This window comes from Cucurbita pepo, unplaced genomic scaffold (genome assembly GCF_057944985.1).
Source record: "Cucurbita pepo subsp. pepo isolate OVF unplaced genomic scaffold, ASM5794498v1 scafford_2, whole genome shotgun sequence".
Classification (NCBI taxonomy): Eukaryota; Viridiplantae; Streptophyta; class Magnoliopsida; order Cucurbitales; family Cucurbitaceae; genus Cucurbita; species Cucurbita pepo.
In genome coordinates this window covers 98,208-122,248 of record NW_028257907.1, presented here as the reverse complement: position 1 = coordinate 122,248, position 24,041 = coordinate 98,208, and the positions used below count along the sequence as shown (strand labels likewise).

General features: G+C 38.9%; 1 protein-coding gene and 1 non-coding gene across 2 annotated transcripts; one reads left to right on the top strand and one right to left on the bottom strand.

Annotated features, from left to right (window-relative positions):
* Positions 1-13,511: 13,511 nt before the first annotated feature.
* TRNAI-AAU (transfer RNA isoleucine (anticodon AAU)) lies at positions 13,512-13,585 on the top strand. Its single transcript has one exon. It is a non-coding gene; the product is annotated as a tRNA-Ile (tRNA).
* A 3,459-nt stretch (positions 13,586-17,044) lies between these two features.
* Positions 17,045-20,347, bottom strand: LOC147786284 (uncharacterized). Its single transcript, XM_087120863.1, has 7 exons — positions 20,144-20,347; positions 18,961-20,070; positions 18,493-18,852; positions 18,121-18,327; positions 17,676-18,024; positions 17,382-17,556; positions 17,045-17,300 (listed from the first exon to the last, which is right to left on the bottom strand). Exons 1-7 carry the CDS (start codon positions 20,345-20,347, stop codon positions 17,045-17,047), a joined length of 2,661 nt encoding a protein of 886 aa, XP_086976989.1.
* Positions 20,348-24,041: the final 3,694 nt, after the last annotated feature.

The following is a 24,041-nucleotide window of genomic DNA, read 5'->3' as shown; positions in this document are numbered from 1 at the left end:
CTTCAAACTTGAGTTTTAGGAATTCTCATCACTCGATTCTTGTCTTAAAACTTTGTCCCAACTTCAGACTTTATAGGGGAAGCTTCCACCGACATTGAGAGCTCCAGAATCGTCGTGATTTGGAATTTTCTGGATAATTCGTCGGAAATATCCTCTCCGATCAGCGAGCTACCAACTATGAGTTTGAATTTCGACTGTGGGATTTGATGATCTTTGAACGTTCTAGATTGTATCCAAATTTGGGAAAAATCCAATGACACGATTTTCAGATTCGAAGGTCTTTGTGGAGATGGTCACATGCAGAGGTTTTTATTTTCAGCAAAATGGCACTTTCGTAATTATCCATATAATCCGGGTAATTTGGTAATTTTCCACTTTCAAAATATTTTATTATTATTTTTTCCGAAAAATTCATAATTTTCCTAAACTTTTCTTCATCTCTTATTGGTCATTTTTCCGTTCTTGAGCATCTTGAAATTCCCTCTAGATAAGGAATTAAATATCCAAAAAATTTCTTAAAAATTGGAAAGTGACCTTTTCGTCTTTTCGCTTACGCTTTCATTCCCAATACTTTTCCAAAGGCCTTATTCATTACAGTTACTCATTAGGGTATAGAAATTACTTGCTAAAGACCCTTCCTTGCTTAATCCTCTTAACTTTTTTATTGGATCCTTTCGGTCTTACATGGGTGGCTTTGCTTTATTTTTGGGGTGTTGTAGCTTCTTACCTCAACCGACCACCAACAAACAGCTCAAAAAGAAATGTAGAAATTTAAAATAAACAAACGACTGGATTCCTTGCGACGACACCCTCTGGACCACATAGTTCTCGAGGAGCGCTTCTTACCTTGACCAATATTCAACAAACAATTAAAAACTAAATGTAGAAATTCAAAATAAACAGACACGACGTGATGTCTTGGGACGATCCCCGCTGTTACCGCATAGTTCTCGAGCAATGCTTCTATAACACCTGTTCATCGACTACTCGATTCACATGAGTTACCACTAACATAGATATTTTTGCTTCGAAAATCGGTCATAAAACAAAAAAAATCCATACATGACAAGTAAAACATGTGAATCAAGTATACTTTACAACACAAAATATTCAAAGTAAGTTTTCAACAACAAAAGCACATGTACTTAAAACCGACTCAGAAAAGGATTACTTGTTGTCTCAACCTACTGGTCTCGTCCTCGATCGGCCTGCAACTTCTTATTTGGCCAAAAAAATTAAAATAATCTTGATAAGTAATTAATTTACTCAATAAATAGCTAACTTGTCATTCACAAGTTTATTACTTATCTTTCTAGTTGTTATTAAGTTTTATTCTCAATTAATTCCTAGTTTCTTTTAGGATCATTGGTAAGTTAGTAACATATTTCAACTACCTCTAGCTTAGGTTACTTCTATATGGTTATTTAGAATTTCAGGACTCATATGTAAGACTCACTCTCAATAAATTACAATCCGTCAACTAATTTCTTTGGCAGCATGTAACATCATATATACCAAAGGTCAGGAATACTCATTGTTCCTAACTTAGCACACACCGCGTCTGTCAGGAACTCTGCGAGAATTAGTAGACTACAATGCTCATATTCTAAATCTTCCGATAATTTGTTATGCGATAAATGGAAATGCAGTAAAGATGAGAATCAATATTTGGTTTACCATGGTTAGAAGAAATATCTCTCTGAAAGCACAAAATTTCATGGACAATGTCAACTAAATTGACAAGCATCGAAAGAAATTGATAAATTTTCCGACGCTTGCTTATTTTGTTAGCCAATGTATGCTACGTGACAAAATTTAGTGCATCTAGAGATATTTTTGCCCACCATAATCTACCTTTGAAGCCTCCAAAGCCCCCCATCTCCCTTATATTTCTTTTTCCCCATTTGCTTCCCTACTCCTTCATTGGCACCCTCTTTCTTCCATTTTGTGTGTTTTTCTCGTGGTCAATGGCTATCCATTTTCGGTGTTTGAGGGAACTTGCTACTTTTTGGGTTTTCTCTCTTTTTAAATATCTTTTTGTTTCATTTGTTCATAAATTATGTTGTCAATTTAGGTTCATTTTGATGGTGTTACTATAACACGTGCGGAAGCAATTTGGATCTTAGGCACTCTAAGTACATCAATTATAGTAAATTAGCTAGCATGTTCAAAAGCATTAAAACTCAATGAGTTTGAATACTAACATTTTGTAGTTCAAATTCCTTTTTCCTCATGAACGGTTTCGAACCACCACTAGTATCTTTCCTACTATTCTCCAGCCTTAGAACAAGATTGTGGTATCGGGTGAGTGATGAAACTTGATAGAAATTTAATATATGTAAACCGAGAGTTTTGAGATATTTGCATGTTCATGCTAATTTGAGATTACCAAATTTTGACACTCAAAATTTCACTCAAATTTATGGGATTACGTGGCAAGCATGCAAGTTTGAGTTAACCATCATAGTCGAGCTAACTGTCTGTAGCGACGTCTAAGGGTCAGCAGACCCCTGAGTGTCATGCAAAGCATGATGATGATCATCATCGTAGTGTAAGCATCCGTACTCATCATCATAAATGGGAAGTAACTTGATGTATATGTACACACAAAATGCATGAGGTCCCTAGGGTTTTTCATCTTTAGAACATCTTTATGACACAACCCTATATACACTTCACATATTACTCTACGTAATATGCATGCCTTGGCCTTCATACGTTCATCATCATTAACATTGGCTAGGGTTGTATCTTAAAAATACTCAGTCTCATAGTGCATCATGTCATTTAATACATGCACCACGTCTTAATACGGAATAATGTCATATTAATCAATCTTATAATCTTCCATCTTACATCGTCATTTTATCATGCATCATCATCATCATATCATCATGATACAACATCATCATGTAACATCATCATATAACATAATATAACATCATACAGCATCATCAAATAACATAGTCATAGTCACCACCTCATAAAATATAAAGCATAAATGATACGTGCAAGGACCACTGGGCATGTGTCGTCATAGATAAATCAAGTTGTCCGACTTAGCCGATAGTAAGGCCACTTACTTGGATGGTCTTGGCCGACATTTTTTCAAGTACGTTTGAATTTTGTCTCTCGAAGTTACTCCAAGTGTTGTCGAGATTTGTTTTCTATTAAAACGCCCATCTCACTTCGTTAGTAATTTACATTTCTAATCTAATTTAACTTGAACTTTAGAAATAAGACGTTATACTGACCTTAAATATTTCTATTAAAGTAAAAATAAGCTTCAAAAGGAAAAAAAACGTAAAGGTCGGTGTCAAAATGTCAAACCAAGCCTAGTACACCATATTTTAGCCTAGGACTCTGAGATGCTGAGCCGAAGGAGCCGGTGTATGCAACAGTGACCCTGTCGCTGAGGGACATTGACATATGAGCAGGTTGCGAACTGGTTCGAGGTGCGGGTCTCAAATGTTCATGTGGGCGCACAGGTCTGTGTAGTGGATCCGTGGGTTGGGGTGTGTTCTGTGTATTTGGGCTTGAATGTGGGTTTTTGGGCAAAGCACAGAGGAACTGGTTGTTGGTTGGTATCAGGTTGCTGTGTTGGGTATCTAGTTACTAGACCAAATTGGGTATGTTGCTGTGTTGGGTATCTAGTTACTAGACCAAATTGGGTATGAGGTAGGTTGCTTGACTGGAATGAGGTTGCTGGTATTCGAGTTTGGGTCCGAGCAGGTGGACTTCATCTTCTCCACTCGTTTCCACGCATCCCATGGTCGTCATCTCGACATCGTCATTTGCGCAGAGGTGCCTTGCCTACGTTGGAGTAGGTCGACACCTGCAACCGTCACTAACTCACACTTCAAACAATTCACCTCTAATTTACCTTCAGTTAATTTGGAGTAGGTAGACTTATTCCCATAGTTAGAAGTAGGGTTTGAACCTCCAACCTTGTGGTTAACAGCCACACGCTCTAAACAACTGTGCTATTCCAGCTAATCATTTGTAATAGCTCAAACCCAGACCTTGTTGTTAAAGCCCACACGCTCTAACCAACTGAGCTATTCCAGCTAATGTAATAGCTCAAGCCCACCATCAGTAAATATATTCAGCCTTGGCTTGTTATGTATTACGGTCAACTTCACAGTTTTAAAACGCATCTATTAGGGAGTGGTTTCCACATCCTTACGAGGGATGTTTCTTCCCCTCTCCAACCTATGTTCAATCTCACAATCCATCCACTAACAAATATTGTCCGATTCTGTCCATTACGTATCACCATCAACCGAACAATTCTAAAACGAGTCTACTAGGGAGAGGTTTTCACATCCTTAGAAGGAATGTTTCGTTCCCTTTTCCAACCGCTAAAAAATATTGTCCATTTTTTTCCGTTATATATCGCAGTCAGAATCATTTTAAATCACGCCTACCGGAGAGATGTTTAAAGACTCTTGTAAGCTATACTTCATTCCCCTCTCCAACTAATGCGGGATTAGAGGGTGTGCGTTCAAATCCCACTTCTGACAACTCAAATAAAGGTAAAATAAAAATACAATCTTATCATTATTGAAATCACTTGAACTCACTAGAGATTTAAAATTGCCACGATGTGATTTTCCAAGCTTCTACAAAAGTTAATATTGTTCAAGTTTACCATTACGCCCGAATCTCAAGGACACTCTGATTTTTTGTACTACCTGAGTGCATAGCAAATGATGAGTTGTGAGCCTCTGTCAATATCTCGTTCCTTAATTCCCCCACTGCTTGAATACACAGGCTCCTTAATTCCTCCATTACTGGAATACACTGGCGTCCTTGACATAACCGTCCATCATCTTAGGATTTAGAGAAATTGTCCACTAGGCCCTCTATTAACTGACTCATAATTACCTATATTAAAAAAAAAATCAGCTTTAGAAAGATAAAAAACGTAAAGGTTGGTGTCAAAAATGTCAAATCGAGCCAAATATGTCATTTTTTAGCCTAGAATTTCGAGAAGCTAAGCCGAAGGGGCCGGTGTATGTAGTAGTGACCCTGTCATTAAGGGACATTGACACATGAGCAGGTCGCGAAGTGGGTTGAGGCACGGGTCTTGAATGTTCATGTGGGCACACAAGTTTGTGTAGTGGATCATGGGCTGGGCCGTGTTCAGTGTATTTTTGGTTTGAATGTGGGTTTTTGGGCCAAGCACAGAGGAACTAGACTACTGGACTGGTTGCTAGTGGGTATCTTACTGCATTGTTGGGCTGAAGCTTTGTATTTTAGGTTACTGAAGCAAACTAGGTATGAGGTTGCTTGGCTATAATGAGGTTGCGAGTATTCAAGTTTCGGTCTGACCGGTGGACTTCATCTTCTCCACCCCTCACCTCGGTTAGGGTTGCCTGTGGGTCGTGAGTCGGATCTCGGGTCACACTTCGTCTCCCTCACCCCGATTACCAGAGAATTTTTCGGTGACTCTCTCTCTCTCCTCAATCACGTCGTTTCGACGTCCTTTTTCCTCCTTTTTTCTCCGTTTCCGAGTCTCCTCCTCCCCCAAATCTCGTTTATGGTGTTTGTTTGGTTCGTAAGGGCCTAACCTCTCAGACCTAAGAGGGTTAAAAAATTCAACGTTTTGTCTTCCTTACCAAATCTCGAGCCTAAAACTTTATTCGACTTTGTCTTGCGACTTATATTTGGCGCTTTTGACTCAGGATATCGGTTTTTAACCCTATTTGACATTTTTAGACCCAATCCTACAATTGGTTACCCTCTTGAAGTCGATTTTGACATTTCAAAAAGGTTTTGAGATGAGTACGATCATTGTTTCAAAAAACTAAAATATTATAAGAAAAATTATAGGTTTACTTAAACATAGTAGCTAAACGACGTAATTTGATCTGGGCTAATTCGGTGTCGTGAACTTACATAGGTTTACTTGGATTTTAAAGGAAAAAATTGAACTAGCTTCAAGTATGATTTGGGGACTTCAACTTAGCTACCTTGGTAAGTGACTTCACAACTATCTGAAGTCGGCTTGACTTCTCTGAACTGGTAAGGAATGGTGGGTTAGCTTTGGTGGGGTTTGTTTTAATGGCGGTTTTGAGGTTAGTGTGGAGGATATGGAGAAGGTGTCTGAAACAAGAGAGAGTTTTGATACGGTTTGGATTGGGAAAAGTAATCTGCCTTCTGCTTCAATGGTAAGAACACAACGAGCTCTTGAAAATAGTTACCTTCCTTAATTCTTTTTCTTCTTAGTTGTTGGGATGTTTTCATCATTGTGTGGAACGTGTAATGAGAGAAAGAATGTTTAAACAAATGATATAAACGGTAGAATTTTTTACTCTTGAAGTGTAAAGTTGTCGAAACAATTCTTTTATTAACTTCTCTAGGTCGTATTAAAAGAGAAATGAATACTACCGTTGATGATATCATGGATAAACACCGAGATCAAAGATGAAGAGTTATTGGGCTCTCGATCATGGCTACAACAAGCTTGGGTACCATATTTAAGAACCGTAGGATATCAAATCAAAACGAAGCCCTTGTAATGAACTTAATATTGTACGAGCCCTTGTAAAGAAAAAGGGAACGTATAACTTTATAGTAATAAGTAAAATGAGCTAAATAAATTTGAATTGGGTTTCTTATTTTACTCATAGAACTCATGTCCTTCAATGTATTTGAATCAAATTAACTTAAACAAACTTTGACCATTTGGATTAAGAATAGAGTAAAAATCCATATGATAGAGAGTAGAAATAAATGGGTAAGAAATTAAGTAGAATTTTAAAAGAGGAAATTAAAAATGGAAAAAATCATTAAAAATTTTGGTTTTTGGTTTGAAAGATATTTTTATAAGGAACTTTGAATTGAAGAATTGAAAATATATGGGTTCAATTTGTAAAGCTGGCTTTAGCGCATGCAATTCTCAACTTCCATTGACAAAGTGGGGAGTGGTGATTTGGAACCATACTTCATTTCATTGACAAAGTGGGAAGTTGTGATTTGGAACCATCCTTCAAATCCGCCTCTTCATACTCGTTGCAAATCAAAAGACGAAGATATAGGTTTTTATTTGAAGTTTTGAAATTTTAAAAATAAAAAATTAAACTATTTAATTTTTACATAATATTTATTAGGTTTTTAATGGTTTTATTTTCATATTTTAATGTTTTTATTTTCGTATACTTCTTAAAATTTATATGTATATATTTATCTTAGTTTGGGTGTATCTAACCTAAAATTTTGGATTTGCTATGGACTTAAGCATGCATATCCTCAATCCAGGAACCCAATTCTATTGGGACTTTAAGGATAATATTTTTCGAACGACATTGTTTTGGTGTGACTTTGAGAGCAAATTAGGGCATGCTTCATTCGAGGTTTTCTGATCAGAAAAGGGAACATGGCTTTCTAATCAATGGGTTAATGAAAGATGAATATGGTTGGCAGATAGTAATGGAATATGGTTGGCAGATAGTAATGGCTTTTCATTGTTTAATAATCATCTAAACAAATTTTAGTTCTTGCACGCATGGGAAAATGGTTGTTCTCAACCTTATTAAATAATGATCTAGTGGATGAAAATGTCAGATCTTTATTGCTTTTGTGGAACAAACCTTTGTGAGAACAACCAAGAAAATAAAGTTGTTTTAGTTATTTACTATGTGAATAAAATGCGAAAGGTAAATGAGAGTAAAACTACTCCAAATTAAATTCGGGTGGTTGATTCAAATTCTAAATCTAGGTCAAATTTTTAGAGGCATTACACCCTTAAATGAAGCAATGATGTTACGACCCACATCCACCGCTAGCAGATATTGTCCTCTTTCGGCTTTCCCTTTCGGGCTTCCCCTCAAGGCTTTAAAACGCGTCTGCTAGGGGAAGGTTTCCACACCTTATAAAGGGTGATTTGTTCTCCTCCCCAACCAATGTGGGACATCACACATCATGACCTTATTCTCTACTTCAAGTTCGAGTAAGGTTTGATGTGTAGTACTTTTCTATACACGAAACACACATGCGCACATGGACCCATTAAGTGAGCTTGTATACATACCTCATTGGTTTGATGGTAGGCTCGCGAACACTCACGTTGCCAGAAACCACAAAGGGGAAGGAGCATGCATAATATCATAGTGTACATAATCATAACGAGAAAGTCTCTCGATGCATGTGACATGTGAAATGAATGAGGTCCTATAGTTTCGAATCATGATAAATAGTTATGATGAAAATCATACATCCATTTTATTTTTCATGACATAGCATTCCTATGAGACATACACACGTATATGGGACAAATCTTCTATGGTTAATATACATGGTTTATCAATGTCTCATTGGCACAACTTGAACATGTTAACATAATATGCGTGGTGTAATATGTGAAGGTTCAAGCATTGTATATCATTCATATCGCAACGTAGATTCACAACATATATATCATTCATATCATAACATAAAATATTAGTGACGTCAACTCATGCCTGCACATAAATGCATAAATTCATAATAGACATTTTTAAAATAAGGCCATGGACTTACATAATTAATTCAAAACATGAAATTCAATCATTTTAAAGGAAAATCAAGCTTCACACAAACACCTAACAAAATTGACTGAAATCCAATATGTCCTATCATGTACTAACTTAAAATTCAAAACATTCAAAACATTCAACTGCCCTATTATTGTCTATTCTGACTTCCATTGTCTGCCCAACGTTCACCTTCATCAGTTCATAGGATCGTTACCTTCTCTCTCCTATTATTTGTTTTAATATAAATGTGAGATATTGTGCAGTCCTAAAAAAATATGCCAAAAAAGAACGTGCCGGTAAGGTTGAGTTTCCATCCAACCCTTCCACGCCAAATTGGAGTTAATAAAGAGTACTCCAAAACTGCTTATAATTAACACCATATCAAGTCTCATTTTCGAGAGAAGAGGAAGATACAAATCTCTACTTAAAATGGGAGTTGAGATTCTCACATTGGAGAATAACTTTGGTTGTTTTTTCTTTTCTCACTATTAACTTTGTATTTATTAGAGATTGTATTAACAAATTGAGAATGACAACACTAAGTAACTGTTTAGATCTAAATAGTCATTGATATATTAATACGTAGCACATGGGTTTCATTATTATCTTTTTTTTATAAAAATAGAGTAAACACAAATAATTTGATTTTTCTACTTCAGTTATGTTACCTACAATATATTAATACGTATCTTTTTTTAAGGTTAAATTTCTTTCAAAATAATCTTTCTATGAACTCTATTAAAGTATGATGGAAATGTGTGAAGAAGAATGGTTGAATAATTGTACAAATGATCTAATAAATTAATTGATTTTATTGCGTTGAAACCCTATCAAATACAAAACTAAAAACAAAGACACAAATCATTTTCAAAATTTAGAGTTCATACATTTAAAGTTCATACAATTCTTAAAATAAGATACTATTATTCTTTTTAAAGTTCACACATTTATGACACACAATTCTTAAAATATTTGTGGCCCCATGGTCTAGTGGTTAGGACATTGGACTCTAAATCCAGTACCCGTGTTCAAAATCTTGGTAGGACCTTTTCTATATTTCTTTACTTTAAAATTTCACGTACATAATAGATATAAAACTCAACTTTATATTTATTAAAGTAATTGATTTTAATGTGTAGAAACTCGGTTAGATATATATAAAGTAATTAATTTGACATATTATATATTGTTTAGAAATGATATAAACTTGAAAGTGTATGAAAATATTGTCTATTTTTTCAATTTCAGAAATTTATAAGACACAAATTTTATGAACATCTATGGTCCCATGGTCTATTGATACAAAGATGAAAGTAATGATACATTAGGAGATTGTCCCATGGTCTTCGCCTTAGCATTTCTCCCCTCGATTTCTTTATGAAACTTAAAGATGGTGATGTCTTAAAGCACATGGTCTTAATTTGAATTTGATCCTCGGTCTGCAACTTATTCAAGAAAGCAGAATTTTGTTTCCTTAGGCAACCTTATCTAAGACGTATTAACTCCCGATTTCTTCATTAAAAGCGCTCAACTTAATCTTCTAAAGCTAAAGAAAGGCTTCGATCCTTACTCCCAAATTTTAAACGAAAATAATTTTCTTCAAATGGACTTGCTCTGAGTCTTGTTAACCTACGTGGTCTTCTACGGAAGTATTCCTTGGAGGTTTGAAAATCGAACATGATAGGTTTCTTGACAAATTTGCATGTAGGCTCGTATTTAATTTTCGAGCATCAACTATCTTCCTTTAAAGACGGACCAAATTGAGAAGTTGTGTTTGAGGCACCTTCAACACTTTATTTCATCACCAAACTTGTGGATAGTCTCATTTAGAAGGTGCAAAAGCAGGTTTGAAGGAAAATGGTTGCCTATGGCTCTTAAATTTGGAAGAAATCCAAGAGTAAGAAACCCAAAATCTCAGAGGCTATAACAACTCACAGTTGAAGGCTCGACTTAGCTCGATTCTTTCTCTAAACGAAAGCTCCTACTTCAGGCTTTATAGAGAGGGCTTAAGTCGACGTTAAAAACTTCCAGATTGTCGTGAATTTGAGATTGAATTTTATAAAATTTATGCCAGACATATTTTCTCTGATTAGTGGGCAGCTGATCTCCATTTTAAATTTGGTCGTTGGATTCGATGAGTTGTGTCTCTTCTATAACATACTTAGAAGGCCATTTCAATATGTCATGATTCAAAGATTTTATACAAAGTTACAAGGCCATTGGAATATGTCCAGATTTAACCAAGATTTGGGGTGGTAAATGACCAACATACCCCTATAAGAATTCTAAAATGTTTTCAAGATTCCAAAAGACCTCAATTGTTAAATAAACTTTTTAAGAGACCCATTTATGACCTTAAGGGTAAGTATGCAAGATCACATGAGGAAATTAGAACGTGTTTGAGGTATGAACTCTAAGAAAAATGACGAAACAACCCCTAAAAACCTTTTATAAGAATCAAGGTTTGTTATGAATACCAAATGACAAGATGTGTATATGAAATTGTTCTAAGTATCTCAAGTTTTACTACATATAAGAACATTTATTATGCTTGTGCAATATCAGCCTTAAATGAAAGTTTTATTAAGTACCAAGAAATTTGAGGAAATAACATTTTTTTTTTTTTATTTTGAGATGTTTATGCACAAATAGTAAGAGGAAGCTTTGAGGTTGTATGAGCAAAGTGGTCAATGATTGGATACTTTAGCAAGGTTTAGAGTTTGTGACTTAAAAGATAGAGTAATACATATAGACGAATCAAGTCATGATCTACTTAAAGGAAGAAACTAAATCACCGGGGAGAAATTAGGAAGGTTTGAATTAAGGTTGAATGTTATATCTAAGTTATTCCAACATTAATTCCTACACGCGATCTGAGCCTTGAATCTACTTGAACTTTTTTAGATTATGGCCCGGACAACTTGGTTAAGGTAGACCGAGCCATAGACACATGAGCTACTAAGTCAGGACTTCACACTCCTTAACATTTGTTTTAGAGAGCAATAGCTCTAGTCATTAAGAGGAAAGAATGGGCCCACCCAACGATATATTGAACATTAAGAGCTGATCCAGATAGTTATACATACATGTAGAAACAAGGGTTCCCTCAAGCATATGAACCAAGAAGGCAAGGTTAAAAGGTTTTCTCGGAGTTCGATATAGTTGTGTGAGTTAGAGTGATGTTGTTGGGCTCACTAATTTCCCATAGCTTAATTAATTTTTATGAATCAGATATTTAACTAGGTTTCAAGACTTGTTTTATAATAGTGTTCATATCGATTATAGGAGGCTAATCAGAGACAAAAAATATAACAAGATGAGCCCTTAAGCCAACTTGATACCTCTATATAAAGAGGGTGGATTGTGAGATCCCACAACAGCGGGAGAGGGGAACATTCTTTATATTATAAGAGTGTAAAAATTCATTCTTTATATTATAAGAGTGTAAAAATTTCTCTATGTGTTTTAAAAGCGTAAAGCTATCTCGAAACCCAAAGAAGACAATATCTGCTAGCGATGGACTTGGGCTATTACAATGTGCAAAGCCACGAGCACATGTCACCATACAACACATAATTATAGCCAAATGATGGTAAGGCCACTTACTTGGGTAACCTAAGCCGAAGCTACTACGACCATTTGACGTTAGCTTAATGCTGACCTCTAAATTTTAATTTTTCTTAAGAAGTCCAACAATCATAAATTAAAATTCTACTGTGGAAATTAACTCAACTACTTTTGCATAAAATAATTTAAACTTACTCATAAGTATATAGACTAACTAAACCTACCTGGGCATTAATAATATAAACTCGATTCTAAAACTTTAACTAGCCAAAACGTAGTCATACTAATTTAAGCTTTTGAAAAATTGAAAGAAGAAAGGGTCCGAGCGTATCAAACCCAAGCCTGATCAGCCAAAATATTGACATAGAGCCGTCAAAAAATGTATTCTTCGACTAACTTTAAACAATTCAAGTGGGCTTGTAAAATGAAGTGATGGACCTCCCTTTTACAGTGGGACAATACCATTAATTCTCTTAATAATATATTTTCATGATACGGGGTTACAACACTACGAACTTTAAATAATAATGTCTTAAAATTAGAAAGTTTTGAACTTTTATTATGCATAAAATAAACTCAATTGGCTTGATTAGGAGCTATAGATCTGCAATTTGCATAAAACCTTTGGCCCATTAGCTAAGTTTGTTAGAACGTCGCACTAATTAAGTGTGAAGGATGCAGGTTTGCCACTTGGACGGGTCAATTTCATTAATTCTCAATGATGTCTTTAATGATTCGGGGTTAAAGCACTACAAACTTTAAAAGATGATGACCTAAAGTTTTAAATTTATTATGCATAAAATTATGTAACCTAAACTCGATTGACTAGTTTAGGGGCTACTGCTCTTCAATGAGTATAAAACTTGTGGCCTATTAGCTTAGTTGGTCGTGTTAATAACACGAAGGTTGGATGGGCTAATTTCATAATGACTTAAATTTAGAGAGTTTTAAGTTTTATTATGCATTAAATTATGTAACCTAAACTCGATTGGCTAGATTAGGAGCTACGGCAGGTTTGACACTTGCATGATCAATTTCATTAATTCTCAATAATGATATATTTAATGATACTAGATTTAAAAGATAATCACTTATAGTTTTAAGTTTATTATGCATAAAATTATGTAAGCGAAACTCGATTGATTTGATGAGGAGCTACCGATCTACAATGTGCATAAAACCTATGGCCTATTAGCTTAGTTGGTTAGGTTGTTATGCTAATAACATGAAGGTTGTAGGTTCAACAATTACATAGGCCAAATTTTATTAATTTTTAATAATATCTTTTCATGATACGGGGTTAGAACACTACGAACTTTAAAGATAATGACTTGAAGTTTTAATTTTATTATGCATAAAATTATGTAACCTAAACTCGATTGACTAAATTAGGAGCTATTAATCTACAATGTGCATAAAACCTATGGCCTATTAGCTCAGTTGGTTAGAGCGTCGTGCTAATAACGCGAAGGTCGCAGGTTCGACACCTGCATGGGCCAATTTCATTAATTTTTAATAATATATTTTCATGATACGAGTTAAAACACTACGAACTTTAAAAGATAACGACTTTTTTAAGTTTATTATGCATGAAGTTATGTAAACAAAACTCGATTGACTGGATTACGAGCTAACGATCTATAATGTACATAAAACCTATGACCTATTAGCTCAGCTGGTTAGATTGTCGTGCTAATAATGTGAAGGTCGTAGGTTCAACAATTACATATTTTTAGGAACAAGGAGGTAAATGAACTGACTTTGAAGGCCATATTAACTGTAGTCAGGGGAGAAAATTAACTTGGGGGAGGGAAAGCGCGTCAGACAGCCTGAGGGACACGTGTTGACGATTGGGTGGAATAACGCGTCAAGCGCATTGTAAAGTGACACGGCTCCACTCGGTATGCACGACACGTGGTAGCTCTTCTGACCCACGCCCACGTCTAACCCAATTTGACTCAAAGGATGTTCGACCCGATCCGCATGGTGCCACGCTTCAATGTAAAGAATTTCACTTCCCAGCGCGCACCTCCAGTTTTGTACCCACGATTCATCAGCAGAAATTACCTTCCCATTCTCTAACCTTTCAGTCTCCATTTCTAAAAGCTTTCTTTTCTTTTTCAATGTCTACTTTCTCCTTCAAAAGGCTTCTCGTTCGACGATTTCAACGTCTGTAATTGAGACTTCTCCACAGATTTATCCACGACAGATTTTGGTTGTTGCTCTAAATCTCTGTTCTCCTTCTGATGATCTAGATGTTTCTTTGGCTCGTTCACTGATCGCGTGTTCAATCCAGATTCCTTCTTCAATTTTCTCCTCTCCGATATCGCGATTTTGCAAAATCCGCTGCATATCCCCTCATTTCCAATGGATTCCACCACCTCATAACTACCACCATCGTATTTTTCTGCATCGTGTTCTTTCGCTTTCCGATCTTCATTTTGAGCCATCAAGAGAAGACCTTCGTTTGTTGCGTCATCCAAGGCTAGGTTGATTGTTTCTTCCACCTTTTTATTGACTCGAGAATCTTTTGCAAAATGCCCCTCTGCCACAATTGTAACATTTGTCGGAGTTACAATCGTTCGCAAAGTGACTATATTTGTGACATTTATAGCACTGAATGTTGGAGTAAATTGATCGGCCACCTCTTCCTCGACTGCGTCCTCTTCCATGCCAATTTGCTTGGCTCGACTATCCCTTCTTCTTATAGTATCCTTCATGGCTGTTGCCTTGATCACCATGACCATTTTTACTATTTTCACGGCCACAACCTCTACCTTCAAAATTTTGAGAGTAGAGTACCTTTTCATCTTTGATTGACGCCTTGGTTTGAAGTGCTTGATCGAGTGTTTCCTACTTCTTCTTCTTACGTTGCTTGTGTTCTTCGAGAGAACCAGCTAGCTGGTCGACTATGAACGTCGCTAGGTCATTTGACTCTTCTATCGCGCATACAATATTCTCAAAGTTGTTGGTTAATGACCTTAAAATCTTCTCCAAAACCCGTGGCTCGGCTAACATTTTTCCATTTCGGTTGAGTTGGTTTACCACAGTCTGTACATGTATGATGTAGTCAGATACATTTTTTGACTCCTTTATCTTCATGTTCTCCAACTTGCCACAAAGAGTTTGGAGACGCACTTGCTTGACTCGGTCGATTCCTTTGAACATTTTTCCTAAAGTGTCCCACGCTTCTTTTGAAGTAGTTGCACTGGCAAACTTCTCAAAGCCCGACTCGTCAACGACTCAGAACAACATGTACAGTGCCCCCTTATCCTTTGATCGCACCTCTTTTGGTTCTTCTAACCCTTCTTCAACCACCTCCCATGCATCTTGAGAACCGAGAAGAGCTTTTATATGAATGCTCCAATTCTCGTAGTCTTCGATAGCCACGGTAGCAGCATTTGACCCGTCACATTCGCCATTGGCGTGATACTAATCTGTTAAAGAAAACTCACAAATTTGTGAAATAAATCTCACACACACTAATAATAGAAGGAGACAAAGAACACTCTGTTTATTTGAAAATACTTTTTCTATTGCTTCTCTATTTCTTTTCTTTTTTTTTTCTCTACCCTTTACCATTTTACAATAGATATAACAAATGTATTTCTAAGGTCTTTTACATCACGATGCAACTGTTTCCTGACCCATAAAAAGTCATTGTTCCTTTAAAGATTCTTGGCCTTTCATCTTCAACACTCTGGGCCTTTTCCTCTAAGACTGATTCTTGGATTCAAAACCCACTAAAATTTTCCATGGGGAATCCGATCCCTGCCACTTCCTTGCGATGAATCCCTTACCCTAATCCCCACACAAATAAATAGAGGATTTCGTGGAAATGGAGAATGAAATGGACAGTGGGGATGATGATAGGGAATGAACATCGCTACTTGTGGCCCCTGCACATGTCATGTTTTATGATTGTATGACATATAGTATGTTATGTATATGCTATGATATACGATATGTTGCATGCAAGTTATGCTATGATATCATATACACTATTGTAGGATTATGTTATGTCAGAACAATGTTATGGTTCGATGTTATTTGGTGCATGATCCTTCATGTATCATTTCATGTAAACTATGTTAATACGTACACTCTATGACTATGAGACATTAAAAATTATGTATTGTTAATTATTAAAAATATGAAATGAATCAAGTATTTATCTCTCATAGAAACACTATGCTAGGAATAGATTGGAGGTATGACTAGCGCAATGAATATATGTCATGCTTTAATGTTACGGGACCTCATGCATTTTGTATACCACGTGCATCGAGATACTTCTATATTATGTTTAGTACACCCTATGCCTATGTATTGTCAATCATGAACAATATGACAAGAATCAAGTATGTATGTCTCATAGGAACGTTATGTCGTGTTTTAATGTTAGTGATCTCATGCATTTTATATGGGAGGTGCATCGGGATACTTCCCCATTATGATCAGTACAGACACATACCTTACAATATTTATGTTCTTTATGATATTATGCGGGTCTTTTGCCTTCATGGTATTTGGTAGTGTGAGTGTGCACAAGCTCGACGAGGTAGACCTATAGAATACTCTTATACCAATCCACCTGGTGGTTAATGTACACATTCATGGCTCATGTGTAAGGAAGTACAACATATTCAACTCTGCTCGGATTGAAAAGCAAAGCCCAAGCCCACGCCACAATGTATTTATGAAAGGATAGGTCCCACTATATTACATGTGATTCATATTCCGATGCTAACAGTGGGATTACTTACTGAGTAGTTATTAAAGTACTCAAACCACATGTTATTCTTATTTTAAAGTAAAGGTAAGATACACATTTACGGATGACAACATTGCATTGAAGGCCAAGGAACCAAAGTTAGGGTGCATTCATGTTATATTTATTGATCCTTAGATTAGATGAGGGCATTGTTTTATTTTTATTTAAACTAATGTTATCTATTTTATCGAAATCTAAGGAGCAGGCTCGCAACATGTCCTCTAAAACCTGGTTCAGCCTTTCGGTCTGTCCGTCCGTTTGAGGATGGAATGCTGTACTGAACCTCAACTGAGTTCCTAGTGCCTTCTGAAGACTCCTCCAGAACTGAGAGGTGAACCTGGTGTCCCGGTCTGATACTATGGACACTGGTACCCCGTGCAGGCGTACTATCTCCTTGATATATCACTGAGCCCACCGATCCACTCGATATGTGGATTTTCCTGGAATGAAGTGGGCTGTCTTAGTCAGTCTGTCTACAGTTACCCAGATGACGTTGAAACCCTACTTTGTCTTTGGCAAACCCGAAACGAAATCCATACAGACTACTTCCCATTTCCACTGAGGGACGCTCAGGGGCTGTAGCAATCTTGCTGGGCGCTGCCTCGGGGCCTTCACCTGCTGGCAGGTCAAGCAACAGCTTACGAAATCCGTTATGTCCCTCTTCATTCAGGACAACCAGTAAAACCTTTTCAGATCCTGATACATCTTCGTATTTCCAGGGTGGAACACATAAGATGTATCATGGGCTTCGGTCATAATATCTTTTAAGATTCCCTCGTCTCGGGGAACGCACAGGCGGTTTTGCCATAGCAGACCCCCGTCTGAGGAGATAGAATACCCTACTGGCCTCTCTGTCTCAGTCTGACTCCACACTTTACCGAGGTGTTCATCAGACCTCTGAGCGTCGATAACTTTCTTTCGTAGGGTGGGCTGTATCGTTAACTGTGCCATCTGAACATTACCACCTTTAACCACCACGTCTATCCCAGCCCTCTTTATCTCATCTTGTAGTTTTTCCTGTGTGGTGATCATCGCAGAAGTATGCACAGCCTTCCTACTCAATGCATCAACTACCACGTTGGCTTTGCCTGGATGGAACAAGATCTCTATGTCATAATCCTTTACCAGTTCCAACCATCGCCTTTGTCTCATATTGAGCTCTTTCTGCGTGAATAAGTACTTGAGGCTCTTATGATCAGTGAAGACTTGTACTTTTTCCCCATACAGGTAGTGCCACCACGTTTATAGAGCAAATACTACCACTGCTAACTTGAGATCATGCGTGGGGTAGTTTAGTTCATATTCTTTCAATTGTCGAGAAGCATACGCTATCACCTTACCTTTCTGCATGAGCACAAAACCCAAGCCTTTCCCTGATGCATCACTGTACACCACGAGATTACCTGACCCGTCTGGAACTGTAAGGACTGGTGCAGTTACCAACCTCTTCTTGAGTTCCTGGAAACTCTGTTAGCAAGCTGGAGTCCAAGCAAAGGGCTTGCCCTTCTTAGTTAGCCGAGTCAGCGCTGAGGAAATTTTGGAGAAATCCTGAACAAACCTTCTGTAATAACCAGCTAGCCCAAGAAAACTCCTCACCTCTATGACTGTGGTCCGCTATGGCCACCTCATCACTGCTTCTATCTTAGCTGGGTCCATTGTAATCCCCTTGCTTGACACCACGTAACCCAGAAATGCAACTTCAGACAACCAAAACTCACACTTAGAGAACTTGGCATACAACTGCTGGGCTCTCAGTATTGTCAAGACTTTCATGAGGTGTATTTCAAGATCTGCCTCTGACTTGGAGTATACCAGAATGTCGTCGATGAACACTATGACAAAGGTATCTAAGAATTCCTTAAACACCCTGTTCATTAGTTCCATGAAAACGGCTGGTGCATTGGTAAGGCCAAAGGACATAACGAGGAACTCGTAATGTCCATAACGACTTCTGAATGCTGTCTTGGGTATATCCCCTTCTCTGACCCTCAACTAATGATACCCCGACCTTAGGTCGATTTTCGAGAAGACTGTTGCTCCCTATAGCTGATCAAACAAGTCGTCAATTCTCTGGAGAGGGTATTTATTCTTTATAGTGACCTTGTTTAATTCCCTGAAATCAATACACAACCGCATGGACCCGTCCTTCTTCTTGACAAACAGAACAGAGGCTCCCCAAGGTGATACACTAGGTCGGATGAAACCCTTATCCAACAACTCCTGTAACTGTTCCTTCAATTCCCTGAGTTCTGCAGGTGCCAACCTGTAAGGTGCCTTGGAGATCAACACCGTTCCTGGTTCTAAATCAATCCCAAAATCGACTTCCCTAGCTGGGGGCAAACCTGGCAGATCCTTCGGAAAGACATCTACGAACTCCCTGACGATGTGTACCGATGAGGTTTTTTGTTTGTTACTATTATCTAAGGTCACGCTGGCTAGAAATGCACTTGCGCCACTACGAATCAACTTCTTAGCCCTTAGCGAGGTTTTGACGCTCGGGACACCTTTGGAAGTGGCTCCCTTGTAGGTAAAGCTTTCCCCTGACGGGAGCCTGAGAGTCATTATTCGAGTCTCGCAATCTATCAAAACGTGATTCTCACCTAGCCAATCCATACTCAAGATGACATCGAAGTCTTGCATGCTTAACACTATCAGTGTAGCTTCGATGACACGCCCTGCTATTGTTACTCCACCTCCCTTAACCCTATGGGTAGCTAGCAACAGCTCGTGAGTAGGGGTAGACACTGATAGGGTAATTTCTAAAAGTTCTTTCTCTAGATGTGCTAGCTCTACAAACTCTTTAGATACGAATGAATGTGTCGAACCCGAATGAAACAACACTAATGCAAGATGACAAAATATGGGTAGCGTACCTGTGACAACTGCGTCAGGCTGGTCAGCTTGCCTGGCTGTTGTTGCATGGGCTACAGCTTGCCCCTGCTGATGTTGGCCAGCTTGGCCCCTCTGATGCTGTACTGCAGGCAGGTTGACACGTTGATCGTTTCTCTGAGGGCAATCCACTGCAAAGTGCCCTACCTGACCGCATCTGTAGCAGGCGCCAGTTCCTGCTCTGCATTCCCCCGTGTGAGGATGCCGACAATTAGGACACAAGGTCATGTTTTCGTACCGGGGCTCTCCTTCGCCTATCAGTGCGGCCACAGGATGGTCTGCCAGTTCTAGGGTGGCTAGGGTATGTCCCCTTTCCATGGGCTGCAGTGTGGGATGATTGTGCTATTCCCAACTGTAGCTTGTCGATACGGGGCGAGTCGAGTAGGGTCGCCACTTGAAGGGCTTTCGTATAGACAAAGGATGACTGGGATGCCACATTCCCCCTTAGTTCTTCCCTCAGGCCAGCGATAAATCGTTCGCCCTTCAACTCCTCAGAACTAACATAGGCTGGAGAAAACCTTGCCAGCCTATTGAACTCCAAGTCATAATCCTCCACTGATCTATCTCCCTGTTTCAATGCGAGGAACGCTGCCTGCATTTTCACTCTGGCAGTGATTGGGTAGTATTTATGGAGGTATGCGTCTTTAAACTGACACCATGTAATAAACTCTCCTTGTGGTACTATGGTTTTCTAAGCACCTCTCCACCAGAAGTGTGCTTCTCCTTTCAGCATATATGTCCCACAATGGACTTCATACTTTGGTGGGCAGTTCATAAAATGGAAGGCCGTTTCTATGGCCTCTAGCCAGTTCTCAGCGGCAATGGGATCCATCTTGCCTCCGTCAAAGGAAGGCGGTTTATGCCTCTGGAAACCTCTTAAGTAGCGGGACTCCACAGTCATAGTCCCTGAATCCTTGCCCCCTTGTCCTGTTGACTGATTAGACATCATGGTTTGAATCATCTGGTTCGTCAGAGCCTGATTTTCCATTGACGTCATCATGAACGTCTGAAACATCTCAGCTGAGGGCATGGCTAATGGCTGGTTTAGCGGGACTGCTGTACACGGGGTTGGATCCGATGGGGCCTCTTCAGAGAAGGGAGTAGCAGGGGGTGTATCAAGCAGTCTGCGGGCCTTGGCCTTCATTCGGCGTCTTTTTTATCTTGATGGCTGTGGTACTGTCCCCTCGGTAGTTTGGGGCATATCCCCAACCTCCTCCTGAAATCAGGTTGTTCCTCTTCAGGTGTTGGAATCGAGGTGTCCTGGACTTTCTCTCTTCTTCCCCTTCTAGGTCCTTGCCCTACATACGGTTCGCGTCTCTTTGGTGCCATTATCTACCACAATTGAAAAAGGAACTATGGTCACAATTCATTCATAGCACATCTCCTAGGTAATGTGCGATATAATGCCATAGTCGGTCATGGTATACTCTATAAATACTAACTTAGCCTTTGTCTCTATGTTTCTGTCACATGAGAACGTCTGGTCGTGAGCGGCATGTGATTGACGAGCGAAGTCACAGAGGACACGACTCTCTATCCTAACTGTCTACAGGACCTATAACCTGACTGCTCTGATATCAAATTTGTCACAGCCCAATATTTTACTACGGACCGTGACTAACGACACGACACAAATGCACAAAGAGATTTAAATATGAAATAAAGAAAATCATCAAATTCCAATAAAGTTTTTCGAACGACAAACAAAGAACACAAGACCGTTTGGAAAATAAATTTCAAAAGAATGCAAATATAAAAATAAAGACTAAGACTGGACTGACGCCCCGGGACAACCCATTCCTCTATTAACCTTCACGGCTGATCACGCCCACTCTTGACCAACGCCTCGCGCCCCTGAAAAAAAAAGGAAAACATAGCAAGGATGAGTGTAAAGATTATACTCAGTAAGCCACCTACTTGTAGGCTCTCTTCGCATCTTAATTTAACAAGTTGCCACGGTTTCCAATTTCGGTTCTAGGACATCTGGTCCTAATCTTGGTCCCTTGGGGCTTGCCCCTTGGGTTTCACTAGTTCTTCATTCTTTCATTAAACGCCTAGAGGTTCTTTATGCCAAACTAATATGGTCGGTATCTCTCTATGAGGTGCTATCTCTACATGGCTATCTGGGACTACATGGTACCTAGCCTAGGGGTGTGCTGAGTACCCCTACGCCCATCTAGTCCCCCTATGGGGGGCGCGACCCAACCCGTTCCCATGCAGCTAATGGGCTATACAACGTGGGGACACATTTCCCATGCGAAATGGCTAAGAGCAGTAAGGACTGATCAGGGACCCCTTGGTCCTCCCACGAAGCTATAGATACCGTTCACATGCTAGCAATCTATGAACACTCCGGGTACCTTCTTGCCATTGTAAACCGCTAAGTTTCTAGAGAAAAATTATGTCTGACTAGAGCGGCATATCGCTCCTAACAGAAATTCCCTAATCTTATCATAGTAATGGGCCCTAGCAATTAACAGAGGGTGCATGCAATCTTCTTCTAACATCATAGTATGTAATTCATGCAAACTAGGCATACCGGCTCAACGGGGCGATGACCTCCATCCAGCACCCAGAAAACGAAGTTCGCGCTCAATGGGGCGAATTCGTCCATCAAGCACCCGAAACCCGGCATACACAATTCTAACATAAATTAACGCATGCCCACATACAGCGGAAGCTTAAAACATACAGCAACACTCATGTAATTTACCCAATATAAACACAATAGTTAATCTGACTAATAGTTTACATGGAGAGCTAATCTGAAGTAGGACTACTAGCATCCATGCAATCCGAGCGAATCCTACAAGTATTTCTTCCTAAATACCGGGTGGTGACTTACCTGGTTGACGCATGCCCTTTTGCTAGCGTTTCTTTGCCCGTGAGGTGTCCAAAAATACTGATTTCTTTAAATTAGGTCCCTATTCACATAAAAACAGTATTAGAACTGAAACCGGGACAAAAATTGGGCAAACAGAAAACAACTGAGCCAAATTGGCCGTTCCACGCGCGCTGGGAGTGCGTAGCCACGCGCACGGGAAGGCGCCAGTCGCAGGCTGCACAACCGCCTGCCACGCGCGCTCGCTTACACGGAGTTGCGGTCGGCCGGCCCGACCCGGTCCGGTCCGGTCGATTCGGCTCACGTTGCGGTTCGGCCCGACTTGCAGGCGACACGTGTCGACGCATCGCTGGAGCTGCGTTGCTCCAGCCGATGGTCGACGCGTGTCCGGCGCCCGTCGCAGTCCTCCACCGCTCGCCGGCCGTTATTTTTTTTCTTTCTCTTTCTTCTTTCTTCTCTGTCCTCTGAAAACCAAAACCCAGTCTGTTTTTTCCAATTTTCATATCTTTCGATCCGTAGATCTGATCGATATGATTCCTTCGGCAAAGTTCTAGATCGTGTTACAGGCTACGTCCTAGTATTTTTTCTATAATTTTTTCTTAACTATCGGATGATTTAAGAACGTCGGAAGTTCGCTCACCGTTCTCGGATGACTCTCGGATCTCCGCCTTTGGGTTGAGGTCTCGGCCAAACTTCTTCACAGACCAGGCGTGAGTTGTTCCTAGGTGAAGATTTCAACATTTTAGGATCGATTCACGTAGGGGAAAACTCATATCTGAGCAATGTCGTTCAGAAACCTTACCTCGCGAAATGTTATTAGGTTTTGACGGAGCGTTGGCCTTGCTAGCCTCTCAATCCTTGCACGAGTCTCGTCTGGAGATGGATTCCGGCGGTGGTCCGTTAATCTTCCCAGCTGACTCCTCTCTGATTTCTCTCTAACTCCTTCTTTCTTTTGCAGGGAATCTGACGGGGTTCTCCTTGGACCCCTATTAGGGCTGGAGGGGCAAAATGACCTTTTTGCCCCTCAGTTGACTTAGCCCCCCGCTTTTTCTTTTTCTTTTTCTTTTTCTTTTTTTTTTTCTTTTTTTTTTTTTTTTTGGCGTTACACTATCAAATACAGAACTAAAAACAAAGACACAAATCATTTATAAAATTTAGTGATCTATAAGAAACAAATAAGATACTATTATTCTTTTTAAAGTTCATATATTTATGACACACAAATCTTTAAAAATTTGTGGTCCCATGGTCTAGTGGTTAGGACATTGGACTTTGAATCCAGTAACCCGAGTTCAAATCTCACTTAAAATTCACATACATAATAGATAAAAGTTAGGACTTGTACTATACATATAAACTTGGAAGTGTATAAAAATATTATCTATTTTTTCAATTTCAAAAAGATGAAAGTATGGTGATGTCTTAAAGCGCGGTCTTAATTTTGGAATTT

What these genes read in the sequence shown, in the direction of transcription:
- LOC147786284 (XM_087120863.1), bottom strand. Translation starts at nt 20,347, where the DNA reads ATGCAGGCAGCGTTCCTCGCATTGAAACAGGGAGATAGATCAGTGGAG. An exon ending in ATTTCAGGGAATTAAACAAG is followed by an intron (nt 18,853 to 18,960) that starts GTCACTATAAAG and finishes GGGTATCATTAG; the next exon opens with TTGAGGGTCAGAGAAGGGGA. An exon ending in CTGTATGGATTTCGTTTCGG is followed by an intron (nt 17,301 to 17,381) that starts GTTTGCCAAAGA and finishes ACTTCATTCCAG; the next exon opens with GAAAATCCACATATCGAGTG.